The sequence below is a fragment of the Nyctereutes procyonoides genome, unplaced genomic scaffold (genome assembly GCF_905146905.1).
Source record: "Nyctereutes procyonoides isolate TBG_1078 unplaced genomic scaffold, NYPRO_anot_genome, whole genome shotgun sequence".
Classification (NCBI taxonomy): Eukaryota; Metazoa; Chordata; class Mammalia; order Carnivora; family Canidae; genus Nyctereutes; species Nyctereutes procyonoides.
In genome coordinates this window covers 40,208,735-40,234,819 of record NW_026575146.1, presented here as the reverse complement: position 1 = coordinate 40,234,819, position 26,085 = coordinate 40,208,735, and the positions used below count along the sequence as shown (strand labels likewise).

Here is a 26,085-nt window from a genome sequence, read left to right as displayed (position 1 = left end):
ACAATATTTAAGTCTATATAATGGAGATTAGATAAATAGAGTCAATTATTATACTTGTATCTGACCTGGACAGAGTTCACAAAATAACAGTATAAAGAATCAAAGGCCCTGATTCACAAAAAATTAAAAACAAGTTTTAAGACAAAATTCTTAACTACAAAATTCTATAGGTATTCATAGCTATCTGACTTTAAAATGTTTTAGTTCTATCAAACAATAATCCTAATATTTAAGGTGATAACAAATGTAAAATATTTTGGAACTAGGAAATTTGGGGAGAAGTATGAGCCCTTAACATTTTTTAGCTATAAGGCACCGAAGAGAATAATGAACCTAATATCTCAAAAACCCTTACTGTCCATTAAAGGACAAAGGAGTTGCCCAAAAACTTATATTTTTTTATAAAATGCACTTATATTTTCTTTGAACATAAATATTCAAATACGTACAGTGAAATCAACTGCCATTAATTAGTCTGAAAAAAGCACAGAACATCATTGTGGAAAACGTGTAATTCAAATATTTTTGTAAAAATAAGTTACTGAAGAAATGGGACTTCATTTCAGTAACTTTAAAAATATAAGGCTACATACTACAGTACCTCTTAGCAAGATTTCAACAACTATAATTAATTTGCATAAAAATATGCACTTTGTGAAACTTAAGCATGTCACTCATCATTAAGCATTTGTTGAATGCCTACTAGACACCCCCAGTAGCAGGTTCTTCGTTAGTATAAAATTAGCAAACTTATCTCTTCCACAAACAATTTTACAATCTAGATAATGGGATAAAATGTACACAACAATGAAAAAACTACTCAATAAATTAAAACCAAAAACAAAGCAATAAAGTAAAAGCTGCATACAATAGTGTAAAGGAGACCCAGCATGACCGAGTATGTAAAGGCAAAGAGCACAATCAACTAAAAGCCTGAAGATGGGTACTGGTTCAGAGTAAAACCTGCAACAGTTATCTAGGACTAGGCACAGAGTAAGTGTTCATTTATAATAAATGCTCATTAATGCTACCCACCAAACCAAGTCATTAACAGCTACACTTTGGTCTACTGTCCAAATAAAGCAACCATATAACCTTTATTTAAGATAACATTCATAAAAAGAAAAACAAAAATATATCCTTTAAAAAATATTACATATTCAGACCTGGAACTTTCTCAAAACAATGTGAAGTTTTGACAATGGTCACTTAAAAGTAAATGAAAACTATGAAATTAATACTGACTTTTCATAGCACTAAATCATTAGTAAGAAACTTTCTATAACCTTACAATTATGCAATAAAATGTACTTAAATTGTATACAGCTACCAGCATGAGGATGGCTTTGAAATTGGTCAAAAGTAAACACAGAACTAAAGGGAATTCCCAAGTGAAACAGCAATATAAAATATGAACTAGAAAAGAAGCAAGATCTGATAAATGTCAGAAATTGTTGTAGGTGCCTTAGATATGTTTTCTAGTTTAATTCTTAAAATAATCCTGATCCATCAAACTGGCACATTTTATGGATAAAGAAATGAAAGATTTCAGAATATAACGCACCTAGGGTTCCATAAAAAACAAGATGCTATGGAAAGTGAATAATATAAGCCCCCTGTTGAGAAAGAAATCAGAAATGTCAGTCTCCTCCAAAATAGATTTTTAAGTCCTAACCTTCAGTATCTCAGAATGTGACTTTATTTGGAAATAGGGTCATTGCAGATGTAATTAATTAAAATGAGGTCATACTGGAGTAGGTGGCCCTTAATCCGTCATGATTGGTGCCCTTATAAGAAAACAGGAGATTATGTGAAGACAGACCCACAAGGAGAGAACACCATGTGAGGAGAGAGGCAAAGATGGAAATGCTGCAGCTATAAGCCAAGAAAACACCAGATTGCCAGCAAACCACCAGCTAGAAAAGAAGCGAGGAAGAATTCTCCATAAAGGTTTCAGAAGGAGCACTGGCCTTGGTGATGGGTTGATTTTGGACCTCTAGCCTCCAGAACTGTGAGATGATAAATATCTGTAATTTCAAGGCACTGAATTTGTACTAGGTACTTTGTTATGAAAGCCCTAGGGAACAAATATAATCACTTGGATGCAATCATTTGCAATGAACTTACAGGATTTTCCCATCTAAGTTAAGTTTTTATTCAAAATTATAATAATCTTAGAATACTTTTAGAAAGTCTTTCTCCCTTGTTTGCTGTACTTTATAATACATTTGAACCACATAAAAGGGCTTCTGACAGTTTCTAATCCTTAAACTACATGTTTTTGGGTTGATATTCATTCAACATTGGCAAATCTGGGATGTGAAATGAAACCAGTTCTTTCTGACTCCAAAGCCCATCATGCTTGTTTCATAGCTGCACTAGACTAAAAGAAATTATAAAGTTTGGTGCAAAATCACCTTGATATTTTTACCAAAATGTTATTTAAAAGGTATTTTTAAAACTTCAGAACAAAAAAATTTCTGAAATTCTCTGACACTTATAAGCCACTACGAATTTATAAAAGTTACAAAAGAATTTTAGAATAACAAATTTATCAAAATGCAGTTTGTATTATATTAATTGATTAGAATTTTTCAGTTTAACTATTTTATACTTCCTTATATATTTTTCCAATCTTCCTATGTCCCACACAGAACAATACAACCAACAATTGCTTAAAAAACAGCCTGTGGCTTATTCATTTAGGAGCAATGAAGGAAGAAAAGCTCAAATCTATGTACCCATGAATTCACATCTCCTTTAAATTGGGGGGATCAATCCTTATGGGAATATACAAGAAGAACCTGTTACTTCCTGAGCTGCCTCCATCTGGATTTATATTGTTTAAATCCAAAACCTAAAATTGGAAAAGGAAAGGAAATTCTCAAAGGCAGCATCACCCCTCAAATATAAATAATAACCCTAATCTTATTCCACTAAACATAGGGTACTGTTTCAGGGGAGAAGAATGGCAAAACAAATGTTCTAGATATCAAGATTTTTTAATTAGGGGGAAGACCCTAAGATTATTAAAAATGATAAAGAGATCAAGATAGAGATATATGGTCAATGAATAGTTTATTCTTTTTAAAGTAAAAATAAAGTAAAAAATTTGTGTTTCTTCTTTAAATATAAACACAGGAAAGAATGAAGGGATAATTGAAATAGCTCTATTCTTTTCTCAGAAGTTTGGACCTACTGATTTCTACATAATTTTGGATATATCTCCCTATTTATATTATAATGACACTCATGAAATGTTCCATCTCTCCTAGGAATATTTTATGCTAGATTTGGTACCTGGCTAGAATAGACTAACATAGACCTTAAGAATAAGATCATAACCACTAGATAAAAAATAAATTTAAAAGTATTTTATTGGTCAAGAGGAGAAATAGTATTATAAATTTAAAAATAATGAATATACTTTTAGTACTAACTACAATTAGTTCATATCCACACTACATTACTTACCTAAAGTAATTACATTGCATTCATAGGCACTGTGTTAATTAGAATCATCTCATTAAACCCCCACATCAACCTTCTGACATAAGAGTTAATATTATCATTTATAGATTTGAAACCACGCATACATTAGGAAACCTACTACACATCCTGAAGTCAGTAAATGACAGAGCTAACATACAAATCCTTCTCTCCCTGTCTCCAAAGCCCACTCCAATTCTGTAACTGGTTTTACTTAATTGTGATAAATCAATTTTTGTTTTATTGCATTTCATCAGATATTTTAGGTTTGGCTGTGTGTATGATCTTTTTATAAGTAAAAGTTGAGACATCCCACCAAATAATATTTAATGAATAATTGCATGTGCAAGTAAGCTCCCATTTTCAAGGGCACAAGCTAAAATATTTGGCTTTTTTTTTTTCACCCTGACCTTTAGTTCAAAAAGAATGAAAAGACTGGAAATGTTCTGAACTTATTTGTAAAATTTAACCAAATAGTTGATGTGGACAAGTTCTTCCTCTCAAAAGAATCACAACTAATAAAAATAGAAAGAATGAGAAAATTAGAAAAGTCGCTATTTTGCAACCCGTAAAGAAATAATGGATCTAGACGATGTCATGAAATACTGCTAAATTATTAGGTAAGAAGTAGAGGAATCACTTCAATTCAGTGATCTTAAGTGGTATGAAACTGAGTACTAGCACCACATATGAAATATTTTTGACCAGAAAAAAGGAACCCAAATCTAATCAAGCCTCCAGCTCTATCAGCTACAGGAAATTCGAGGGACATACCTACATGTGAAAGGACCCCAGGATACAGTCATCTTAATCCAGAATGTTGGGACAATCTACAAGACATCACCCAGGTCCTTCAACAAATAAATAAAACAGAACCAAAAAACAGAGGAACTGTTACTGATTTTTAAAGATTATAAGACACAGTAATCAAATAAAATGTACAGATCTTATTTGTAATGTGATTGGAACTATAAAAAAAGCCAACTATAAAAAAAGACATTTCTTAGACAACCAGAAAATATTCCAGAAATAATATTCCAGAAACATTAAAAGAAAAAAGTTGTGTCTTATATGATCAGACTAAAGAATTCACAGAACAAATGTAATGGCCAATATCTGCTTCAAAATACTCCAGAAAAAAAAAGAAAGGACAGGGAAGGGAAAGCTGAGATCAAAGTGACACAATACTGGTTACTACTGAAACTGAGTGGTGGGTACGTCAGGGTTCTATTCTAGTTTTGTGCAGGTCTATAATTATTCTAGTCTATTTTTGTGTAGGTTTGGAAATTTCCTAAATGTGATGAAGCATAATGTGTGTACCTTGGTTGGATTCTGATTCTGATTCAAACAAGCCCATTATAAAAGAGCACCTTGAGACAACAGGAGAAAATTGAACACTGGCTAGATTTTAGGTTATGGTAAGGAATTAATAATTTGGTTGAGTATGACGACTTTGGTATTACAGTTATTTTTTAGGTCCCTACTTAGTAGTTTATATACTGAAGTATTCAGGGAAAAAATGATAAAATACCTTGGATTTTTTTTTTTACAGAAATTCACATACATATGTATAAATGACATCGGGATCTGCTTAAAACGACCTTAGTAAAAATAATATAGGGGAAATAAATGAAACAAAAACGGCAGAATGTTAATAACTACTGAAGCAAATAAGTGATTAATAAACCCAACTCAAAATAATCATCCTAATAATATATAAACTCTAGGTATTGTTGAATAACTCCATAATATTCTTTTAAGAATAACTTTTCATATGCCTTAAGAAAAAAATACTAAATATAACCAAATAACTAAAAACTAGAAACTGCTTTCATCTTCTGAGGCTGAAAGATCTACAAATGAATATATATCCTGTAATATGTATACATAATTTAAATTAAGAAAAAAGAAAAAGAATGACATTATTTTCACAAAAAGGAAATGTATAAATCTAAAATATATTCAGATAATTGTGTGGCGAATGAAGGATGCAGTCATTAAAAGATTGCAAACCTGGGTAGGGAATATAGTAGGCATTCAATAAATGTTTCTGAATGAATGCTACTCTATCAATACTATTTTTGTCTTATATTATCTAGGAATGTTCAACATTTAAATTTCCATAACATAATAATTCAGTGAATTTAAAGCTAATTTTAATACACCTTTGAAAATTAAACTTTATATTGAAGGAAATCTTCATTGTAATAAAATCACTATTTAAGAACTAAGAAAGGACCCTAGATACAAGTCAACCTCTGGTTGCACAGATAAGATATGAAGCCCATAATAACAAAAAGATACACCTCTATTTATACTCAAAGCATTTACTCACTTCATGAGACCCGAATTCTTCTTACTAAATGGTCCAATGATTTTAAACAGCAGCTCCACAACTCCATTTTTCCCTAAGGATACTGAATTCACAGCTAGGAGGCAGAGGAAAGGATGTGAAATGATTTTAAAACCTCAACAAGTAGCTATGTGTATTCTTGGTGATACAGAGCTAAAGACATTCACAAATTCTTTTAGTAGATCCAAGGCTTTCATGAAGTCCACCTTAGCCAATTACTTGAAGGGAAGATTTTCGGGGGGGGGGGGGGTGCTTTATTTACTACCTTGCAGGAAAATTATGAAAGAAGTTAGAAGTTATATAAAAACAACAAAATGTTACTACCAAAAAAAAGTTTTAAGTTGCTCTGTTTGTTTCTTCAACAAACTTAGTGAACTTTTAAATACCAGGGTATGGAGATTCAAGGATAAAAACAAATAGTGTGGGCCCTGAGAGAACACAGTATAGAGAGGAGTGACAAAAACAATAAACAAATAATTACTAAATTACTTTCAAACAGATTAAGAGTTGCAGGCTATGTAGGTTACAGGGGTGAGGAGCCCCAAATCCATAATGAAACTGAAGGTATCTCTGGAGAAATTGATGCCTGAGCTCAGTCTTTACTAATAAAGATGATCTAGCAGGAGTTGCAATAAGGAAACGTCTCTGGAGACAGGGATAACTCAGCAAATAGAACAGAGTCAGTGAGCACCACAGGTATGGAGTTACACATTAAAACATAGAGTATCAGGGGCACCTGAGTGGCTCAGTGGTTGAGCATCTGCCTTTGGCTCAGGTCGTGATCCCGGGGTCATGAGATCAAGTCCTGCATCAGGATCCCTGCAGGGAGCCTGCTTCTTCCTCTATGTCTCTAACACTCTCTCTGTATCTCTCATGAATAAATAAATTTAAAAAAAAATACAGTATCAAAGCAATCAGACAGTATCAAGTGGAAGATGAGATGGGGAAAAAAAGGTAAACAAATTATAAAGAGTCCTAGAAGTTGTTCATTCTTTCAACTGCAGGGAATTGCCCAATAGAAACAACCAATCAGACATGCATTTTAATAAAGGTCAGATGTCACACACAGCATTGTGGGGAAGACAGATTTGAGAGACACATTAGCAGGCTGTGGTCCTGGTGAGAGGTGATGAGGACTTAGCTAAATCAGCTGTGGTAGGGAAAAGGAAGTAACTACTAGAGAGTTTCACACAAAACATGCAAACAATTACTAACCAGAAAACTATACCTAACATTTTCAACTCTGAACAAATATATTTTAAAAATTATGAACCATAGACTGCCCGGGTGGCTCAGCGGTTTAGCGCTGCCTTCTGCCCAGGGCCTGATCCTGGAAACCTGGGATCGAGTCCCACGTCAGGCTCCCTGCATGGAGCCTGCTTTTCCCCTCTGCCTGTGTCTCTGCTTCTCTCTCTCTCTCTCTCTCTCTGTCTCTGTTTCTCATGAATAAATAAAAGAAATAAAAAAAAATTATGAACCATTTACTAGCCACCTCGTGTTAAATTGAGTAAGATACCTGCAAAAATCTAAGCAAAAGTTTTGTATGATAATTTTAATTTCTTCTGTATCTTTTTTCCATTATCCCTTCTAATTATCTCTGTGTGGTCTTCCTTTTTCCTTAGTTGGGGTATTCAATGGTTTATCTGTTTTATTTATTTTTTAATTTTATTTGAGTATAGTTGACACACAATGTTCCAACAGTTTCAGGTGTACAATTTAGTGATTTGGTAAGTTTATACAGTATACTATGTTCACCACAAGCATAGCTACTATACATCCTGTTAACATTGCTAGTAGAGCATTATTTTTTTAAGATTTTATTTATTTATTCATGAGAGAAACAGAGAGAGAGGCAGAGACACAGGCAGAGGGAGAACCCCCCCACCCCCGGCAGCCCAATGTGGGACTCAATCCCAGGACTCCAAAATTATGCCCTGAGAAGAAGGCAGACCCTCAACCACTGAGCCACCCAGACGTCCCAACATTATTTTATTTTTAATACAATCATTTTATTTCTTAAATCAACTAGGGTTTTTTTTCTAATGCATTCTTTTTTCCTGTATATTCCTCTGCTTTGCTTGTGTTTATTACTCCCTTCCTAACTTCTTTGGTTAGATATCTAATACACTCATTTCCTCTATTCTTTTTAATTACATAAGTGTTAATTATTTAAGTGGTCAAAGCTATTTTCCTATAAGCTCACTTTTAGCCATACTGTCAAAGTGTAAATATAGGTAAATAAATAATCATATACATACACACACGTGTGTATATATATTTATACCCACATCTCCACCACTTTGAATACCATTATTCTATAATATCATGTACTCCCCACAATTTCAATTTCAGGTGTCCTGCTAACCACTCCAATCCCATAGTCAGGGAATAGAAAAAAAATCCATACCTCCTAGGTTTGGGACCTAGTATTAGTGAGAGTATGTGTGGGTGCTGGAAAAGCTATCTCTGTTATCTCTCTTCCCTCCACCTTCCTCAGAGGCTGCTGTACTACTTTCTTCTGTTCCACTACTTTCCTAATGATCGTGGAAGGTAATCAGCTCAGGTGACTATGCTTCCACACCCCTTCCTTCTCAGCTTGCTTCTCATCTGTGAAAATCCAAGTAGGCTCCTAGGTTTCCCACCTGCCAATACCCTCCTATTCTTGCACATCTTTCCACAGGTGGTCTACTCATCCCCTTCACTATAAGCTTTTACAAACTGCAGCAAACGAGAATTCTCAAGATTCATCCAATCACCTTCCTACTCCACATCACTTTTGCGGTGACGGATTAGGCATTACAAAGAGTCATATTATATATTCTCTTCTCTTGTCTACAATTTTTAGAGGTTATGGAGTTCAGATGCTTTTACATTTTGTGTAACTCGACAACAGTGAGTTAACTAAATGGTGCTCTAAAATACTTACAGTTGGCAGAATATACTCGTAAAAGCTGAAGACAAGGTAAAACCAAGCGAGGATTCTGCAAATTCTGTTTGACCAAATTCAGGGTTATATTCAGAGCTCCATTAATTCTAGCTTTCACTCCAAATTTTTTGTCTGTTTAAAAAAAATGAACACAATTTATTCATGTATAACTTTTCAATGAAATGAAAATGTCAAACAATGGAGTTTAAAAACTTTTATTATGAATTTATATTATCACATGTATAACTGACCTAATATAACTAAAACTATAATTATTTTCTGGTATTATTTTTAAAATAACGTTTATACTTTTAAAATATGTCTTAAAAGAAAGTACCAAGGAGCATTTGGGGAGGACAGGGTAAGGAAACAGAAGCTGAAGTCACCTATCATGAAAGGAAAATTTAACTGATCCACTACACATATTATTCAAAGGAACACCATCACAGGGTTAAGGAGAACTATAAAGAATCTAAATGTCCATTAACAATTTTATTTACTTAGTATTAGCCATATTCGTTTTCAGATTTACACAAGAATACAAATTAATGAAAATATAAATAGCGTAAGTAGAAAATAATCTAGCAAATATTATCAAATAAATTTCTAAAGGATCTAATTCAACATAGAAAAGGAAAAGAAGTTCTTGACTTTTATTCTTTTGAGGAAATTAAAGCAGTCTAAGAACAATCTGGATAACAAGAACAATGTTAAAATTTAAACAAAGAAAATAAGCAGGACCTGCAAGCAGAGTTAGTTCATTAAGAACAAGAATTTTAAATCAAAAAGAACTGAGTATTTCTGAAGAAAATTATTCCCATCTCACAAGAGAAAAAGGACAGAAAATCATGCAAGGAATTACTGCATAATGTCTTTGAATAATGAAAATGGAAAACTAGGACAAATAATAAAGGAGATAGTTCAAATTTAAAAGTCTAGAAGAAATGTGCTACAACTTAGAAGAGACCTTAAAGAGACACAAATATAAACTGGAGGATATTATGCTGAGTGAAATCAGTCAATCGGAGGACAATCATATGGTTTCACTCATATGTGGAATATAAGAAATAGTGAAAGGGCTCTAAGGGAAAGGAGGGGAACTGAGTGGGAAAAATTAGAGAGGGAGATAAACCATGAGAGATTCCTAACTCTGGGAAACAAAGGGTTGCTGGAGGGGAGGAGGGAAGGGGTACCTGGGTGACAGGCACTGAGGAGGGCACTTGATGAGTTCTGGGTGTTATACTACATGTTGGCAAAATGAATTTAAATTTTTAAAATGTAAAAAAATAAAAATAAAAAAAGAAATACAATTTCATGAATGTCTTAACTTCATGAAAAGCAAAGATAATCTGTCCTAAATAAAGAAGAAAGCATGAGATAACAATATTCATTATTAAATAAGGTTTACTCATTTTATTTTTCATTTTCAGAAGGGAGCCACTGAATCTCAGAAGGGAGCCACTAAATCTCAAATATAAGATTTAAAGAAAACTAAAAGACAACTTACATATTTTCTTACATCAGCTGAGTATGTGTTTAAGTGTTAAGGCCCCTAAGACAACTGGAAAATTAAAGTCATCTCAGGGATGCTTTCTTTAAAACAACAACTGTTAATACTTTGAACATTTGGGATTCCTGGGTGGCGCAGCGGTTTGGCACCTGCCTTTGGCCCAGGGCGCAATCCTGGAGACCCGGGATCGAATCCCATGTCTGGCTCCTGGTGCATGGAGCCTGCTTCTCCCTCTGCCTGTGTCTCTGCCTCTGCCTCTCTCTCTCTCTCTCTCTCTGTGTGTGTGACTATCATAAATAAATAAAAAATAAAAAAATACTTTTAACATTTTTTAATGTTAAATATGTTTTTAGCATATTTATACAATAAAGATATGTATGAAATCAAATACATACTGTATACACATGTACACACTTTTAGAATAAGCAATTTAATCAAATACTTCAAAGTTTAAAACTCATTTATATGCCATCAAGCAACAGCAGAACTCTTAAATAATCACTATTCTAAGAGTTCAGAGAATCTTTTTTTTTTTTTTTAAGATTTTATTTATTCACGAGAGATACACAGAGAGAGAGAGGCAGAGACACAGGCAGAGGGAGAAGCAGGCTTCATGCAGGGAGCCCGACGTGGGAATCGATCCCGAGTCTCCAGGGTCACACCCTGGGCTGCAGGTGGCGCTAAACTGCTGCACCACCGGGGCTGCTCTCCGAGAATCATTTTAAACTGTGTACTAGACACCTATAAACTGAACTTAGGTTTTATTCCAAGGATACCTTTCTCTGTTAACCTAAATCAGCTTTCTCCTTGTTTCAAATCCCATGTTTTCTCAATCTGTATTTTTTAATATTTTACATGTTTTACTATTGTAATAATTTGTCTTAGTCTTTTATATCTCTTTTACTTTTGACTAGATCTAAGCTTTTTAAGCATTGAGACTGTGCAGTGCAAATATGACTACTAATGAAAAGCAAACACATTTTATCTCCATGTTCCTCAAAGCATTCCTATCCAAACTCCGTCCTTCCAGCTTCAACAGCATGTGTTATATCCTTTACACACATACACATACAAGCACACACGCACTGAGACGTGCTTATGAATCTGATATTTTTCTTCCTTTTTCCAATCTATGCAATAGAATTCCTCATGAATTTAAAATCCTCAATTTTTTGCAGGTCACTAGTTGATTATAAAAAGTAGTCCATGACTAACACCAAAAAAAGTAGTACCATTTTAGATTTTCAAAATTTACCAAGTTTCAAGGCATAGAGAATCAATGTCACAAACAGTTCTATGATGAACACAGAAGTGGAACCCTTACCTTTAGGTCCAATCTTTGCAAGAATAGAATGAATTTGCACCATCAACTCCTCATTCAGGGGAGATTCTTTACTGGCATTCATAAGTAACTGCAACAATATTTGTGAACCACCTTTAGCAACCAAGAAACTCGCTCTTCGACCTCCACCTAAAAAAAAAAATTAGAATTGTGTAAACAGCAAATCCTCTCATAACATATCAGCACAACTTGTTAGCAATCAAGAAATATTTCAAATGATGACTTCTGAAATCAAACACCTCAAAATTAAATTTTATTTCATTTAGTGTTTTAGTTAGAAAATAGCAAAGTGGGTAAATACAAGTGATGCCAAAATTCTACATTCAAGGCTCTGAAAATGGTTTCTGGAGTGGTTTGAGGGATACTGGAAGATCCCTCAAATAAAAAACAAAGCAACAATAAGAGTATGACATTTCCGATTCCAAATTCTGATACTCAGAACAGCTTCTATTGGAGTATCAGAAAATTCCAAATAAAGTACACATGATACATTGCTGATGACTGTTTACAAACAGAAATTAGACCAAAGGAAACAAAAACTTACCAGCTGACACCAGCTCAACAAGAATGCTTAAGATATTAAGTGTAGTTTGAAGATCTTTCGTGTTCTGAAATAAATAGTTTATTTGCTGTATTAAACCATTGTAAATCTGTGATTCCCAAACCTTTTCTGTTCTTGTTGTGAACTACCTATATTTTTTTAAATGACCCTTCAAATTTCCCTAAGAACAAACATATTTGGGCTTCCACTATTCTTACTTATCATTTCAGTAGTTTCTTCTTGCCCTTGACAATATTTGCAGGTCCTCTGAGCTACTGTTTTCTTAGTAACATTATTACAAGAGGAATTATTTGTCATTTGAATTCATCATCTTCTACCAAACAGATAACCCAAATAAATGAATCAAAATGTAAAAGCCATTACAATGTATATATGGTCACTATCCAGTCACCTAGCTCCCCTCTCAGAAAGCAACTGCATTATCAGTTGCTTGTGTATTCAGCCAAAGATAATGTGCACAAATAAAAGAAATCCGTGTAAATATGTGTGTATATACAGATTTATTTCCCCAAATGATATTGCCCTATGGATACTATTTTATATATTGATATCTTTATGTATCAATACATCATTTCTTCATTCTTTTTTAAGGGTTACAGGATATATCCATCATATGGCTATACCATTATTTATGAAACCAGTCACCTACTAGTGAAGTATTTATTTTTTTAATCTTTTGCTACTGAAAACTGCCAACAAAAAATTAACATGCTTATACAGAATCTAGTACATCTCCATATGGGATAAATTCCTAGAATTTCTGGGTCAAAGATTATGGTCATTTACTTTGATGAACATTTACTAAATTGTTCTTCATGGTATAATTTACACTCCTACCACAATGTAGAAGAGTAACTATTTCCCAAAGTCTAATTAAATAGCAATCTAATGAGAAAAAAATGTTTAAACACTACGTTGGTTACATTTCTCTTATTAAAAGAGATGCTTGGATAAAGAGGTATTATGGTCTATTTAAGGAGAAAAGGAGAAAGGAGAATTATGGCCTATTTAAGGAACTGACTCATCCTCAAAATAGAGGAATTTTAAATGTTTATACAGAAGAATTTGAAAATTGTTGTGTATCGGTAACTGGCACAAAACTCTTATTCTTCTCCCTTCCAAAAGGTGTTGTTGTCTCTGCTTCACCATTTTAGCTCAGAGACTAATGAAACCAAAAAGCCACATCCAGACCAGTTAGAGGATTATGCATTAAACCAGAAACGTTTGTCTCAGCATTATATCAAATGGACCACCAACTCATTAGTGAGGACTTTGGAAGAATGAGAAGTCCTTTGCTAAAGAGAAGAATGGACTATGGCAGAATATTGCTTGTGTTTGGCAAACACATCTCATCTTCTTCCTGGATAAACAGCCAAACCACATTTTCCAGCCCTTTTGTAATTACGTTTGGCCCTGTGACTGACTCAGGTCATTGGAACCTGAATGGAAGTTGCACTGTTATCACTAAGCCTTACCCAGAAAAGTCTTCCATATATAATTCACTGCCTCCCACCCCTGCTGACCTCAACAAATTATGATAAAGCAAACAAACAAACGAATGGTGTTCAATCTTAAGTGCCATTTGCATTTCTTTTCCTGGGATCTGTCCATAATGTCTACACATTTAAATCCATGTCTACTGATTTAATTTTTCCTTACTCATTTGTAAAAGTTCTTTATATGTTAAAGACATTATTTAAGTTGAAACATTTGTTTTCATCTTGCCAAGTGTCTACAGTGGTTTTTTTTTTTTTCCATGTATTTTTGTTACTACAGTTGAATTTATCAATCCTTTATAGCTACTGGGTCTTTGCTTATATTAGAAAAGCCTTCCCTGTTTTAAGATTATTTTAAAAATTCTCCCATTACTTCCTCCAGTATTTTGATTTTATTTTCCATGCTTAAATCTTTGCTACTGATAGAGAATTTCTTTGGTATAGGAAGTAAGGATCCACCATTCTTTTTTAAGTGGATACCAATCTATCCCAGCTCCATTTAGTAAATAATCCACTTTTCACTGATCTGAAATGCTACCATTCTAAAGTGGTTTTAAATTCCCAGATGATCTTAATTTACTTTTGGACTTTCCATTCTGTTAACACTGATGTCTATTACATACAATTTCTAAACTATTTGAATTACTAAAATTTTATAATGTTCTCTGATATTTGGGGCAGCTAGTCCTTTCTCTTTTCTTTTTCAGAAACATCCTTTCTTCTCATGCTTATTATTTTCCCATTGAACTTTAGAAACAAAACCACTGGTATTTTTACTGAGATTACATTAAACTGACAGATCAATTTAAGGGGAAATGACATCTTATATCATTTTTAATAGGAAGTAATTCCTATTTTGATAGCACTTTCTATAAAAAAATATGAATTCAATTCCCTGTTTTTTCCAGTTCTATTGAAATATAATTTTACATACAATACTGTGTAAATTTAACGTATACAACATACTTACTCCCTGTTCTTAACACAGCACTGAATAAAATTTAAAATCCACAGGCAGCCCCAGTGGCACAGCGGTTTAGTGCCACCTGCAGCCCAGGGTGTGATCCTAGAGACCTGGGATTGAGTCCCATGTCAGGCTCCCTGCATGGAGCCTGCTTCTCCCTCTGCCTGTGTCTCTGCCTCTCTCATGAATAAATAAAGTCTTTAAAAAAAAATTAAAATCCTAATTCTGAATATATTCTGCTGATCCACCCAAAAGTATCACAGTGGGATAGAAATTTAATTGTTACCAACATAATATAGTTATTCAATCAATACATTAGTAAACTAAATCACAAATATGTATCACCTAACACAATGAGAATTTCCAATATCAATCATTTATTTTGGATTAAGGATTTATTTCTAGCTAATGCTTTATTTTTTATTACAAATTGGGATGGTATGTAATATTTAAAATATGGTTATCATAATCATAGGGAAATATACTTAGAGGTTTACCTAACATATATTAGAATGTTTCTGCCACCATTGCAAGTGATAATTTAAAACATAAAAGTAACTTCCATTCGTTGGTTTTACCTCTAGGATAAAAACTTTATATTTCTTATATACATTGAAGTTATTAAATGGAATTTTTCTTCAGTACTGGTTGCTATTAATGGTTACATAATTAAAGCCTGTCAGTGATTTACCTCTAGAGTTGATAGTAGAACTTCCATTCCTGTAGAACCTTTGGCTGTCATTTCTCTTCTTGTCTTTTCTGAAAGGTATAAAAAAGTTTTCTTCTAAAACATGAAAGAAAATGTAGAACTGACATTACTCCATTGGTCTAGTAAGCATTCTAAATTTGTTCTTCGATGATCCTCCCTCTGATGTTGCTAATTCTACTGGGTGGGAACTTCCAGATCTCAGTTTATAAGTCCCTCCTTACATTTAATCACATCTCCCATCATTAACAAGATGAATCCCAGTCAATCCATCTATAATCTTAAAGTCAACAGCAGAGTGTCAGTACCAGAATGAGAGATGAGGTAGGAAGTTGTTTAATGGCAGGCCTCTTTATTATCTTTACTAGAACTAGAAAATATTTAATCAAAATTGGTGAAAACAAAAGCCTAGTACCATTTTCAAGTGTTTTTACTGAATTAATATTATTTTAAAATTCTGATTTACACAAAAATAAACAAAACTAAGGAACAAACAAAACTTGCTTCTGCAAAAATCTGAAGACCAAATCACCCAAAGAATCCCTTTTATCTGAGATGGGGGGGACCCCCAGCACAAATCTTTCTACTATTTAAAAGTTTTTGAAAATAAAAAATAAAAAAAAATAAAAGTTTTTGAGCTTCTCCACAGTTCTTTTCCTTTGATTAATAAGACAAGAAAGGTGAATCGTAGGCCAACACTTAGGTAGATCACATACAAATTATAGGTCCTTGACCTATATTATCTCATTTATGACTCACTTTAATCCTCCAGGAGAAAATTACTCTTTTCATAGACCAGAAATTTGAGTTCAGAGAGGAAAAGAAACCCACACAAAGGCATTGAGCAGGTAAGTGAAACAGACCAGGTGACCCAAGTGTTTCTGAAACTAAAGCTTACAGTCTTTCACTGATTTAGCGTACTTCTAAAAGAGCCACAGGAATCATTCTTTAGGCAGGACTATTATACAAGATACTTAATGACCTTCTTCAACTGTTTTACACTTGAATATTAGGGCTAGAAATTCTTCTAATATAGGATGACAATACCATTCCTTTCATATTTTGAGATTTTAAAAACAATACAAATAACCCATTCTCAATACAGCACATATTACACAATAAAGTTCAAGAGACTGGTAGTACCAAATTTGTTCTACACAGTGATAATTAAGCAGTCTAAGAGCAGAATGAGCCCCGAAGCCCTGATAAAGAGACAGAGAAAAAATCAGGCTAGGCCTTTAGAATACCACACTTCTGCCCAGAGAAAATCCTGTTCAACTTCTATTTTAAATGAACAAAAATGCCATTATGTGGTATAGTTTTGACACATACAAATTATATATTTACAACTTCACAAGAATATGAAGTATGTAAGATGCAGAATACAAGTTACAAAATCTCAAGAAAAAACTCGTTAGTCTGATATCCATCTGAAAATTTGGTTATTCTAAGTGAGAAATTATTAAAGAAAAGGACAAATGTGCTACAAAGAAGTTAGAATATAAGTACTATTTATGACAACTATCAGTAACTACCCACAAAATAAATATGGAAATTAGAAATCATGTTTTTCTTTAAAACAATAATCTCATGCTATCATGCATCATCTTGGGTCCAGATAATGAACTCTGTAAAACTCACAAAAGCCTTACAATCTTTCTAAATATAAACCTGTAAAGTGAGGGACTCCTGGGTGGCTCAGCAGTTGAGTGTCTGTCTTTGGCTCAGGGCGTGACCCCCCAGGGGTTCTGGGATCAAGTCCCGCATTGGGCTCCCTGTGAGCAGCCTGCTTCTCCCTCTGCCTATGTCTCTGCCTCTGTCTCTCATGAATAAATAAAATCTTTTAAAAATTTTTAAAAATTAACAAAAAACCTGCATAAGTGATATGAAGATCTAAAACACTGTTCGTTTCTATATCCTATTGCCATAATTTCTAATGCTTAAACGAATGACAAATTTCTTTACCTATAAAAAAAAGGAAAAACTCATTAATATTTGTAGAACCCAAATCCTTTTTTAAAAGTATGTGATTCTTCTGCTGACCCTTCATCATTTCCCTGGCCCAGCTGCCTCCATCCATAAGTATTAAGTTTTAAATAAATACTGCTTAAACATCCACAATGCACCTTTGACATAACATTTTAAATAAGACAATCGATTTAATGTTAAAGCCAAATCGGGATGCCTGGGTAGCTCAGTGACTGAGCATCTGTCTTTGGCTCAGGGCATGATCCTGGAGTTCTAGGATCAAGTCCCCCATTGGGATCCCTATGAGGAACCTGCTTCTCTCTCTGCCTACGTCTCTGCCTTTCTCTCTGTTTCTCTCATGAGTAAACTTTAAAAATATTTTTAAAAAGAAAAAAAATGTTAAAGCCAAATTATTTTTCAGTATTAATCACATAGAATAGTCAGAAGATTGAGATCTCCTCTACTAACCATTACTTTTTCACCTTCATGGAACAAACCAAAAACTCCCCTTATTGTAATATCCACAATCATGTAGTTTACTACTCACACTAAATGAAAACTAGGTGCTATAGTTTTCTACTGTACTCTAGACTCTGTTATCATCTAAGGAGACTTCAATGTCAATGTGGATAATTCACTCAAATACCTAGCTGCCTAGCTTCTTGAGCATGTAACAACAAACCCTTTCCCCTGGGCTCCAATTTATGAACGCTTTCAATTCTCAGACCTCAAACTCCCCTACTTCTGAAATCTTAACCTCCAATCTCCCACTTGCAAGACCACAGCCTCCTGATACTACTCTTCCTTCTCGCTTTGAAAAATTAGGGAAGCCTGACTGTCACTTTCACTGAAATTTCTAACTCATCAATGCCAGTGCTCTTTTCCCACAAAATCAATTCTTGACATACCCCACTTGGATTCCAAGGTCCACCCCTTAATTGTACCACTGCAAACCCTTATAATTAAGTAAATACTAAAATGTGCACTCTCTATTCCTACATCACAGTAAAAATAAGGCCACAAGAATTTCTCCTAGTTTAAGATTCTTAGTACCAAAACCCTGAAACTACTGTTTTGACTTACCTCAACTCACAGCCATTACCATCTGCCCTGCCATAGCTATTCCAAAAATGTGTGCCAGTTCTCAACCTTGCCTCTCAGTCTCTGGACCTCTATTCCCAACTCTCGGAATCTACATTTCCCTCAATGAATTGAGACAAAGTTATTAGTCAATGACAGATGAAATCCTATAAACAATAACCAAGCTCCATACACTTATGTATCCAATCCTTGATGATTCTGAATTCCTTTTTCCAATCCAGGGAGGGAAAAAGGCATATATTGTTTCTACTATGTTCTGAATCCCATCCTTTCTACCTACTTATAAACCTACAGCTTCAGCTTCTACCCACATACTATTTTCTGTTTTCCCACCTACTTAACAAACCTTATTTTAACTTGCTGCCTCCTCTATTTCCTTCTGGTTTCTCAGTGAAACTCCCCCCATAACAGAAAGTCTACACTCCTGCCTTTTATTTCATTTGCCATTCACATTACATGAAAGTGCTCTTGTTGTGGCCAATAATTTATTGTCAAATCAAAAAGATTTTATTTTAACTAACACCCCTACGTTACTTAACATTGTTAGTAAAACTTCCTCTGCTGGCTTTTCTACAACAGTCCTTCTCTTCTCAGTTCTTATACCACTACATACTTTCTTCAACACTTGCAATAATCTAAATGTTATACTTAACAGGCAATAATTTTAAAGCAGCTATTATAATTACATCCAATCATATTATGGAAAATAAGCTCACCATGAACAAAAAGAAATCAAAAAACAGAGAAAAAGCACAAAAAAAGAACCAAATGTACATTTTAGAAAAGAAAAATATAATATGTGAAATAAATATCAGATAAACATAATGGCAGAATGCAGAGGAAAAAGGCAGTGAACCTGAACATAGAAAAACGATATATCATCCAATCTAACAGAGAGGATTAAAAGTGAAAAACAGGGCCTCAAGGATCTCTGGAGCAATCTCCAAAAGTCCAACATATGCATTATTATATCCCAAGAGAAAAAAATGAAGAGACAAATTTTGATCAGTAAAAATTTCCTAAAATTTATAAAAACACAAATTTACAGATTTGAGAAGCTCAGCAAATTCCAAGCAGGATAAATACAAAGAAAACTATATGCAAACCTCTGAAAACCAAAACTAGTAGAAAAGTATGAACTCAATCATAGAAAAATGACACATAACTTTCAGAAAGCAAAGTATCAAAAATAGTAGACATCTCCTTTGAAATCATAGAGGCCACAAAATAGTGGAAGCACTGTTTTACATGCACTTTATAGTGCTGAGAGACAAAAACCATCAACTCAGAATTCTATACCCAGTAAAAATATCCCTCAAGAATTTGGTGAAATAAATCTACTGTCAGATACAAAAAATTCTTCCACAGCAGACCGGTCCACTAGAAATGCCAAAGGAAATTCTGTAGGCCAAAGGGAAATTATGCCAGATCAACCTCATATCTTTAGGAAAGAAAAAGAGCTTCAGAAATGGTAAATATGTGAGTAAACATAAAAAACTACATGTTTCTTCTTAATTTCTTTAAAATACACAAGACTGCCGAAAGCAAAAATTGTCTTTCAGGACTTATAATGTATATAGATATGATACCTATCATAACTAGAGCTGAAGAGTGGTAAATATAAATGGGTACTTGAGGTTCCAAGGTTTCTAAATTTCATATGTGGTTACATTATTAATTCCAAGCACAGTGCAAAAAGTTAATGATTGTTTATTTTGATTTCCAGAGGAATGAGTTTTAAAAATTACAAATAGGTATAACTAGTAAGTCAATAGATAAATTAAAATGGAATTCTAAAAACTGTTCTAATAATACAAAAGAGGGTAGGGCAATAAAAAACAAGAAATGAAAACAGCAAGGACAAACAGAAAATTAACTGTAGACTTATGTCCAATTAATATTATATTAAATGTTATCAAACTAGATGCTCAAATTAATAGGTAGAGAACATCAAACTGCTATCTACAAACTGCTATCTACTTTACATTCAAAAATACAAATTGGCTAGAAGGAGGGCGCCTGGGTGGCTCAGCCTTAAATATATATAAACCAAAACTGCCAAAATTGAAAAGAGAAATATACAGATCAACAATAGGTAGAGAATTCAATACCCAAGTCTTAATAGAACAGCTAACTAGAAAATCAATAAGGTATACAAGTTTTGAACAACACTATCAAACAACATGACCTAACCAACATTAATAGGACACTCCACCCAACAACAGCAGATGGAACATTCACGTGCACATGGAACATTCCCAAGGAATGACCATATAGTAAGCCATAAAATATGTCTCAATAAATTCAAAAGGACTAAAATCATACAAATCTCCAACCACAGTGGAATTAAATTAGAAAACAACAGAAAGAAACTGGGAAATTCTAAAATAATGAGAAGTTAAACAACCCACTGCTAAATAATCCATGGGCCAAAGAAGAAATCACAAAAGAAATTAGAGCATGTGAACTGAATGAAAATAAAAATATATTAATAGTTGTAGAACACAGTTAAAGCAGTGTTTACAGGGAAATTTATGGCTTTAATGACCACATTATAAAAGAAAGGTCTCAAAATCCATTATCAAAGCTCCACTTTAAGAAAATGGAAAATCAAAGTTGAAACAAGCAGAAGGAGGGAAGCAATAAAGACGGAGGATCAATGAAATAGAAAAAAAGGAAAATAGAGGAAATTAATGAAACCAGAAGCTGGTTCTTTCAAAAGATCGACAAAACTGACGAATGTTTAGCTAGACCTGGGTCTCTCAATCTCAGCACTGTTGTCAGTTTCAGCCAAATAATTCTTTCTTAAAAGGGGTTATGCTATGTGTTTGTAATGCTCAGCAGCAACCCTGGCCTCTATCCATAAGATGCCAGTAACAATCCCCTTCTCAAATTTCACAACCAAAACCACCTCCAAACATTGCCAGTGTCTTGGGGCAAGTGAAGAGGAAAATCACCCCTGGCCCAGAACCACTGATCTGGACAGATCAAGAAAAGAGAAAGATGACACAAATGGCAAAAATCAAGAATGACAGAAACTGAGGATTATAAAGGAATTACTACCAAGAGATGCATGCCAACAAATTAGACCATCTACACGAAATGGATAATAATTATGTTTCTAGGGAAAAAATTAAGGGTAAATTACAAAAAGTACCATGCATACTGCAAATAAGTAATATATTCTTAAAGACAGAAAATGTAATGCACTCAGGAAAAACTAGCGTCAAATTGTGGAAATGTATATACCTCCACTACATAAACAAGTATTTGTGGTTTTTTTTAAATCACTTAAATACATAAGTAGTATGTGCTTATTACAACAATTCTAACAGTAGAAAAGTACCTTAAGTAAATCAGGAACTTACCTCATTCCCCTCCATTGCTATCCCACTGATAACTACTGCTAAAAATATGGTATGCATACTTCTGTTTTTGTGGGTTTTGCCTTGTTCATATAAGTGTTACATATGTATATAACACTTACTTTGTACAAAAATGAGGCTATACATATAGTTATATGAACCAAAGAAACTTGCTCTTTTACATAACAGATCAAACTTAGGGACTCCAAGCAATTCATACAGCTCCACATAGGAAGTATCTGTCAGATGTATCACAAGTAACTTCTTTATAACTGCATGAAGTTATTATACTTTTAATGTTCCACAACTTGGCTTTATCAAAATTAATTCAACCATTCTCTCACTAATGGATAGTTAGGGAGTGTCTTGATCTCTGGTATTACAAACAATGTTGCAAAACATCCTCAAACATTCTTTTACATACTAGCATTTTTATTTTAGTCAAATACGTTCCTGAGAGTCAGCAAGCAAGTGCACTTTAAATAAGCATTGCTAGATTCTTCTCTCCAAAGTTAGTAATAATTATTGCACCATCAACAGTGCATGAGAATACCCTATTTTCCATGTCCCCAATGCTGGATACTGTTATTCTCTAATTTCTGCCAATCTAACTAGTGAGAAGTATCTCTGTTGTTTTCATTAGCAATTCCCAACTTTCAAGGAGTTAAAGAATCTTTTCACAGGTTTACTGGCTATTTGCATTTCTTCTTTAACTATAATTTCTAATCTTTCTCTCTCAAATGGACATCCAACTGAATTATCCTATAAATGATGATGGGACAGTCTTCCACTACTAAATTACACTGTTCTCATTGGCTAATCCAATGTACTATAAACGAAATCACAGTATTACACAACCTAGGGGACAGCATTCAGGGCCTGGACCCCCAGTGGGGTATAGGGGCAGTCTCTGGTAGTAGTATGGCTGGGTCATTTTTCAGAGGTGATGCGAGAGAGTTGGGGCTTCCAGGCTGTGGGAAATGTCTGCAGTGGTGGGGGCAGTGTACACAAGTGTTATCTATGGGTCTGAAGAATTTGTTTTCTTTTGTTTGTGTTGGTTTTGAGGAGGTTTCATATTAGAACACAGTGAATATACTTGGTACATATAACTTCACACTAATACAGTTATACATCCTTGTACGTCTACCTTAGATGATAAGCACAATTACTTCCAAAGGCTAGACTCCAATATAGCGAGTTCTTGAATTAAAAAATACAGACAGGTAGAATGCCTGGGTGGCTCAGCAGTTAAGCCCAGGATCAAGTCCCGCATCAGGCTCCTTGCATAGAGCCTGCTTCTCTCTCTCTGCCTGTGTCTCTGCTTCTCTCTCTGTGTGTCTCTCATGAATAAATAAAATCTTTTTTAAAATGTTTTTAAATTTTTGGGATCCCTGGGTGGCCCAGTGGTATAGCACGCCTACTAAAGGACCTGAAACTCCAGAATAATGAAAATAACTTTAAAAATTAAAAACTAATTATAAAATGTCTGAACTTTAATTTTAACTGAATGCCTTCAATATACTATTAAATATTAAGGTAACTGCTGGTTTACCCTTATTTCAAAAAAGAAAAATCAGGTTTGTTTGTTTTTTTTAATCAACCACAAGTTCTAGAATCTTAATTTCCTTTTTTTAGTATCTATTGAAATGATTACATAGATTTTATTTGATCTGTTCAAATAATGTTATATTTCCTGATATTAAACCATTTTACACTCCTGAAGTGCTCATTAGCAATGTGATATTTATTTTTAATGTATTTTAATTCATTTGGATTTACTTCACTAACATTTTATTTGAAATTGTTCATATTTATGTTTCTAAGTACAAAGTCAGTACCTTTCTTCTCTTGTACTCTCTCAAGGTTTTGATACCAATTCAGTAATATTAACTTCATAAAATAGAAAAATGATGCCTAATTACAGATACCAATTATTGAACATTTTAAAATTCTTTTTATATGTTTCTCATGTAAAACTCATGATAATCACTGATATCTTTTATCTTTACTTCAGAGCTGGTACAGCTGAATCCTAGGGACTCAAAATTTTCCTAAGATCACCCCACCACTGAATGACAGAGCTTGCTCTCAAGTGGGGATCACACTAGTAACCAGTGTTCTGTGCTGCTTGACATCTTTTTGTCAACATTCTAGAACAAGAAGCACTGGAATTAAGTATTGTTTGAGAATGGGGGAGGAGGGCGCTTAATCATTATCATTTTTAGAAACAATGCTTTGAATAGCAATTCCGTCCACAGTCATTCAGTTTTCTACTTGAGTCTACTTGAGAAAGTTCAGTTTTTACAGAAAATCATCTATTTATCAAAAGTTTGAACATTCTTACTTAGCACCTACTTTTGAAGAATTGATAAAGTATTTCAAAAACAAAAGATTAAAGTTTACCTTGACTTTGAGCCAGATGAAGAATTTTTGATGTAACATATCTGGCAGTATCTGATTCTGTAGATTCAGTATTGATCTTCTCCAGCTGAGCCAGGAGTCCCACAATCCGAGAATTATTGGTAAGGCTAAAAAGAATGTTACTTTACATTACATTACATTCTACACCAATTGTAAATTCAAAACTATAAAGATCTCTATTTAAAAAAAAATCTACCTTCTAAAAACATTAAGGATTTATGCCACATTTCCTTATTCTGTTTTACAGCTTAATGTTGCTAAAATTTGGGGTGCCTGGGTAGCTCAGATGGTTAAGCTTCGGTTCAGGTTGTGATCTCTGAGTCCTGGGATTGAACCCCACATGGGGCTCCTGGTTCGATGGGGAGTCTGCTTCCCCTTCTCTCTCTACTTCTCCCCCCTTGTTTATGCCCTCTCTCTTTCTCAAATGAATAAAATCTTTAAAAAAAACAGCTAAAATTCTATTAATTTAAGAGAAACACATTTCATTTCAGAAAACCACAAATGTCAACCTGTCCAGCAATCTTACATCACACCTTCAAAGTTCACCTTTCGATTCTTCAAGAATACTTCTCACATTTCCTATGCTTACCTCAAAACTCTAATAATCCTTCCCATCTTAGTCCACTCTCAGTGCCCTGCTTTGTATTACAAGCCCGAACAGGAACACACTTTTCTTCCCACTACCACATCCTTAAATCTATCTGATTCTCTACCCACATTCTTTCTTCCTTGTTCTCATTATACATTTGCACATCTGAAACTGTTCTAGGTATTACCAATAGTAAACAAAACAAAATTCCTCTCCCTACAGACTGAACATTCTAATGGTGAGAGATAAACATGTAAATAATCATACAATATTTAAGGTGGTGGGAAGTGCTACAAAGAAAAGCAGGAAAAAAAGAAAAAGAAAAGCAGGTTAGACGGAATAAAAGGTGGAGGGCGAGGGATGCAATTTTAGTGGTCAGAGAACACCTCACTGATGGAGTACCACTGAGGGAAAGCCCTGAAAGAAGTAGCCATGAAGAAACCTGCAGAAAGAGCTATTCAGGGAGGAGTCACAACCAACCAAAACCCCAAGGCAGGGGTCGCTGTACTGAGTTAAAAGTGAGGCAGCCAGTGTGGCTGGAGTAGACTTAAAGAGAGTAACAGTGAGAGATGAGGTCAGAGGTGGGGGTGCCACCATTTAAAGCTTTGCAGGCCAATGTAAGGATTTTGACTTTTACACTAAGTGGGATGGAAAGTTTCTGAGCAGAAGAGTGATATGCTCTGATGTTTTTAAAGGCTCTCTGGCTAGTACGTTGAGACTCAAAAAAGAACCCCTCCCCTATATACTTGACCCAGTAGCCCTTCCCGCATTTTCAATGTATTTGCTCCTTAGATTAATCTTTCCCTGATTCATCACCCCTCTCTCCCTTTCAACTAGATCATACTCAATGGCACACTAATATGATGTAGGAGAGCTCCCACTGGCAACCAACCACTCCACTCCTCTGCTACTCCTTGAATGAGGCACCTGTACTTGCTCTCTCCATTTTCTCATGTTCTGTTCACTTTTCAAGCTTGCCTTCTGCACCCTGAGGTCTCCCAATCTCCTGTAGTCACTTCCTTACTCATCATATTCAGTATCTCAGCACTATCCAAATCAGATAGCTTCCTCTTCCTCCACTTCCTTCTTTGGGCTTCAATGACTCCACCCTCTCTTTATTTTATATTCTTCCTATCACCACCTCTCTGAGATCCCCTCTATTGGCTCCTCCTCTTGTAATACATTTCTAGATACTGATTTATCGACAGCTCTATCCCCAGCCCTCTTCTTTTCATTCTCTCCATTCTTCTGCCAATGTGATCTCATGTAATCCCACCACTGTAATTATGATCT

At 34.3% G+C, this 26,085-nt stretch overlaps 1 protein-coding gene across 9 annotated transcripts in view; it reads right to left on the bottom strand.

The window, feature by feature from the left end:
* The window catches only part of AGTPBP1 (ATP/GTP binding carboxypeptidase 1), a 257,351-nt gene that overhangs the window by 187,224 nt on the left and 44,042 nt on the right, over window positions 1–26,085 (bottom strand). For 8 of the 9 annotated variants that reach the window (XM_055310029.1, XM_055310025.1, XM_055310024.1 and 5 more), the window contains exons 3-8: window positions 24,186–24,310; window positions 15,334–15,401; window positions 12,165–12,228; window positions 11,603–11,749; window positions 8,769–8,900; window positions 5,825–5,918 (exon numbers count right to left, since the gene is read on the bottom strand). In XM_055310029.1, coding sequence (XP_055166004.1) covers window positions 5,825–5,918; window positions 8,769–8,900; window positions 11,603–11,749; window positions 12,165–12,228; window positions 15,334–15,401; window positions 24,186–24,310 — 630 coding nt within the window. Of the gene's footprint in view, window positions 1–5,824; window positions 5,919–8,768; window positions 8,901–11,602; window positions 11,750–12,164; window positions 12,229–15,333; window positions 15,427–24,185; window positions 24,311–26,085 lie in introns of all 9 variants that reach the window. The other variant, XM_055310027.1, reaches the window with a different exon arrangement.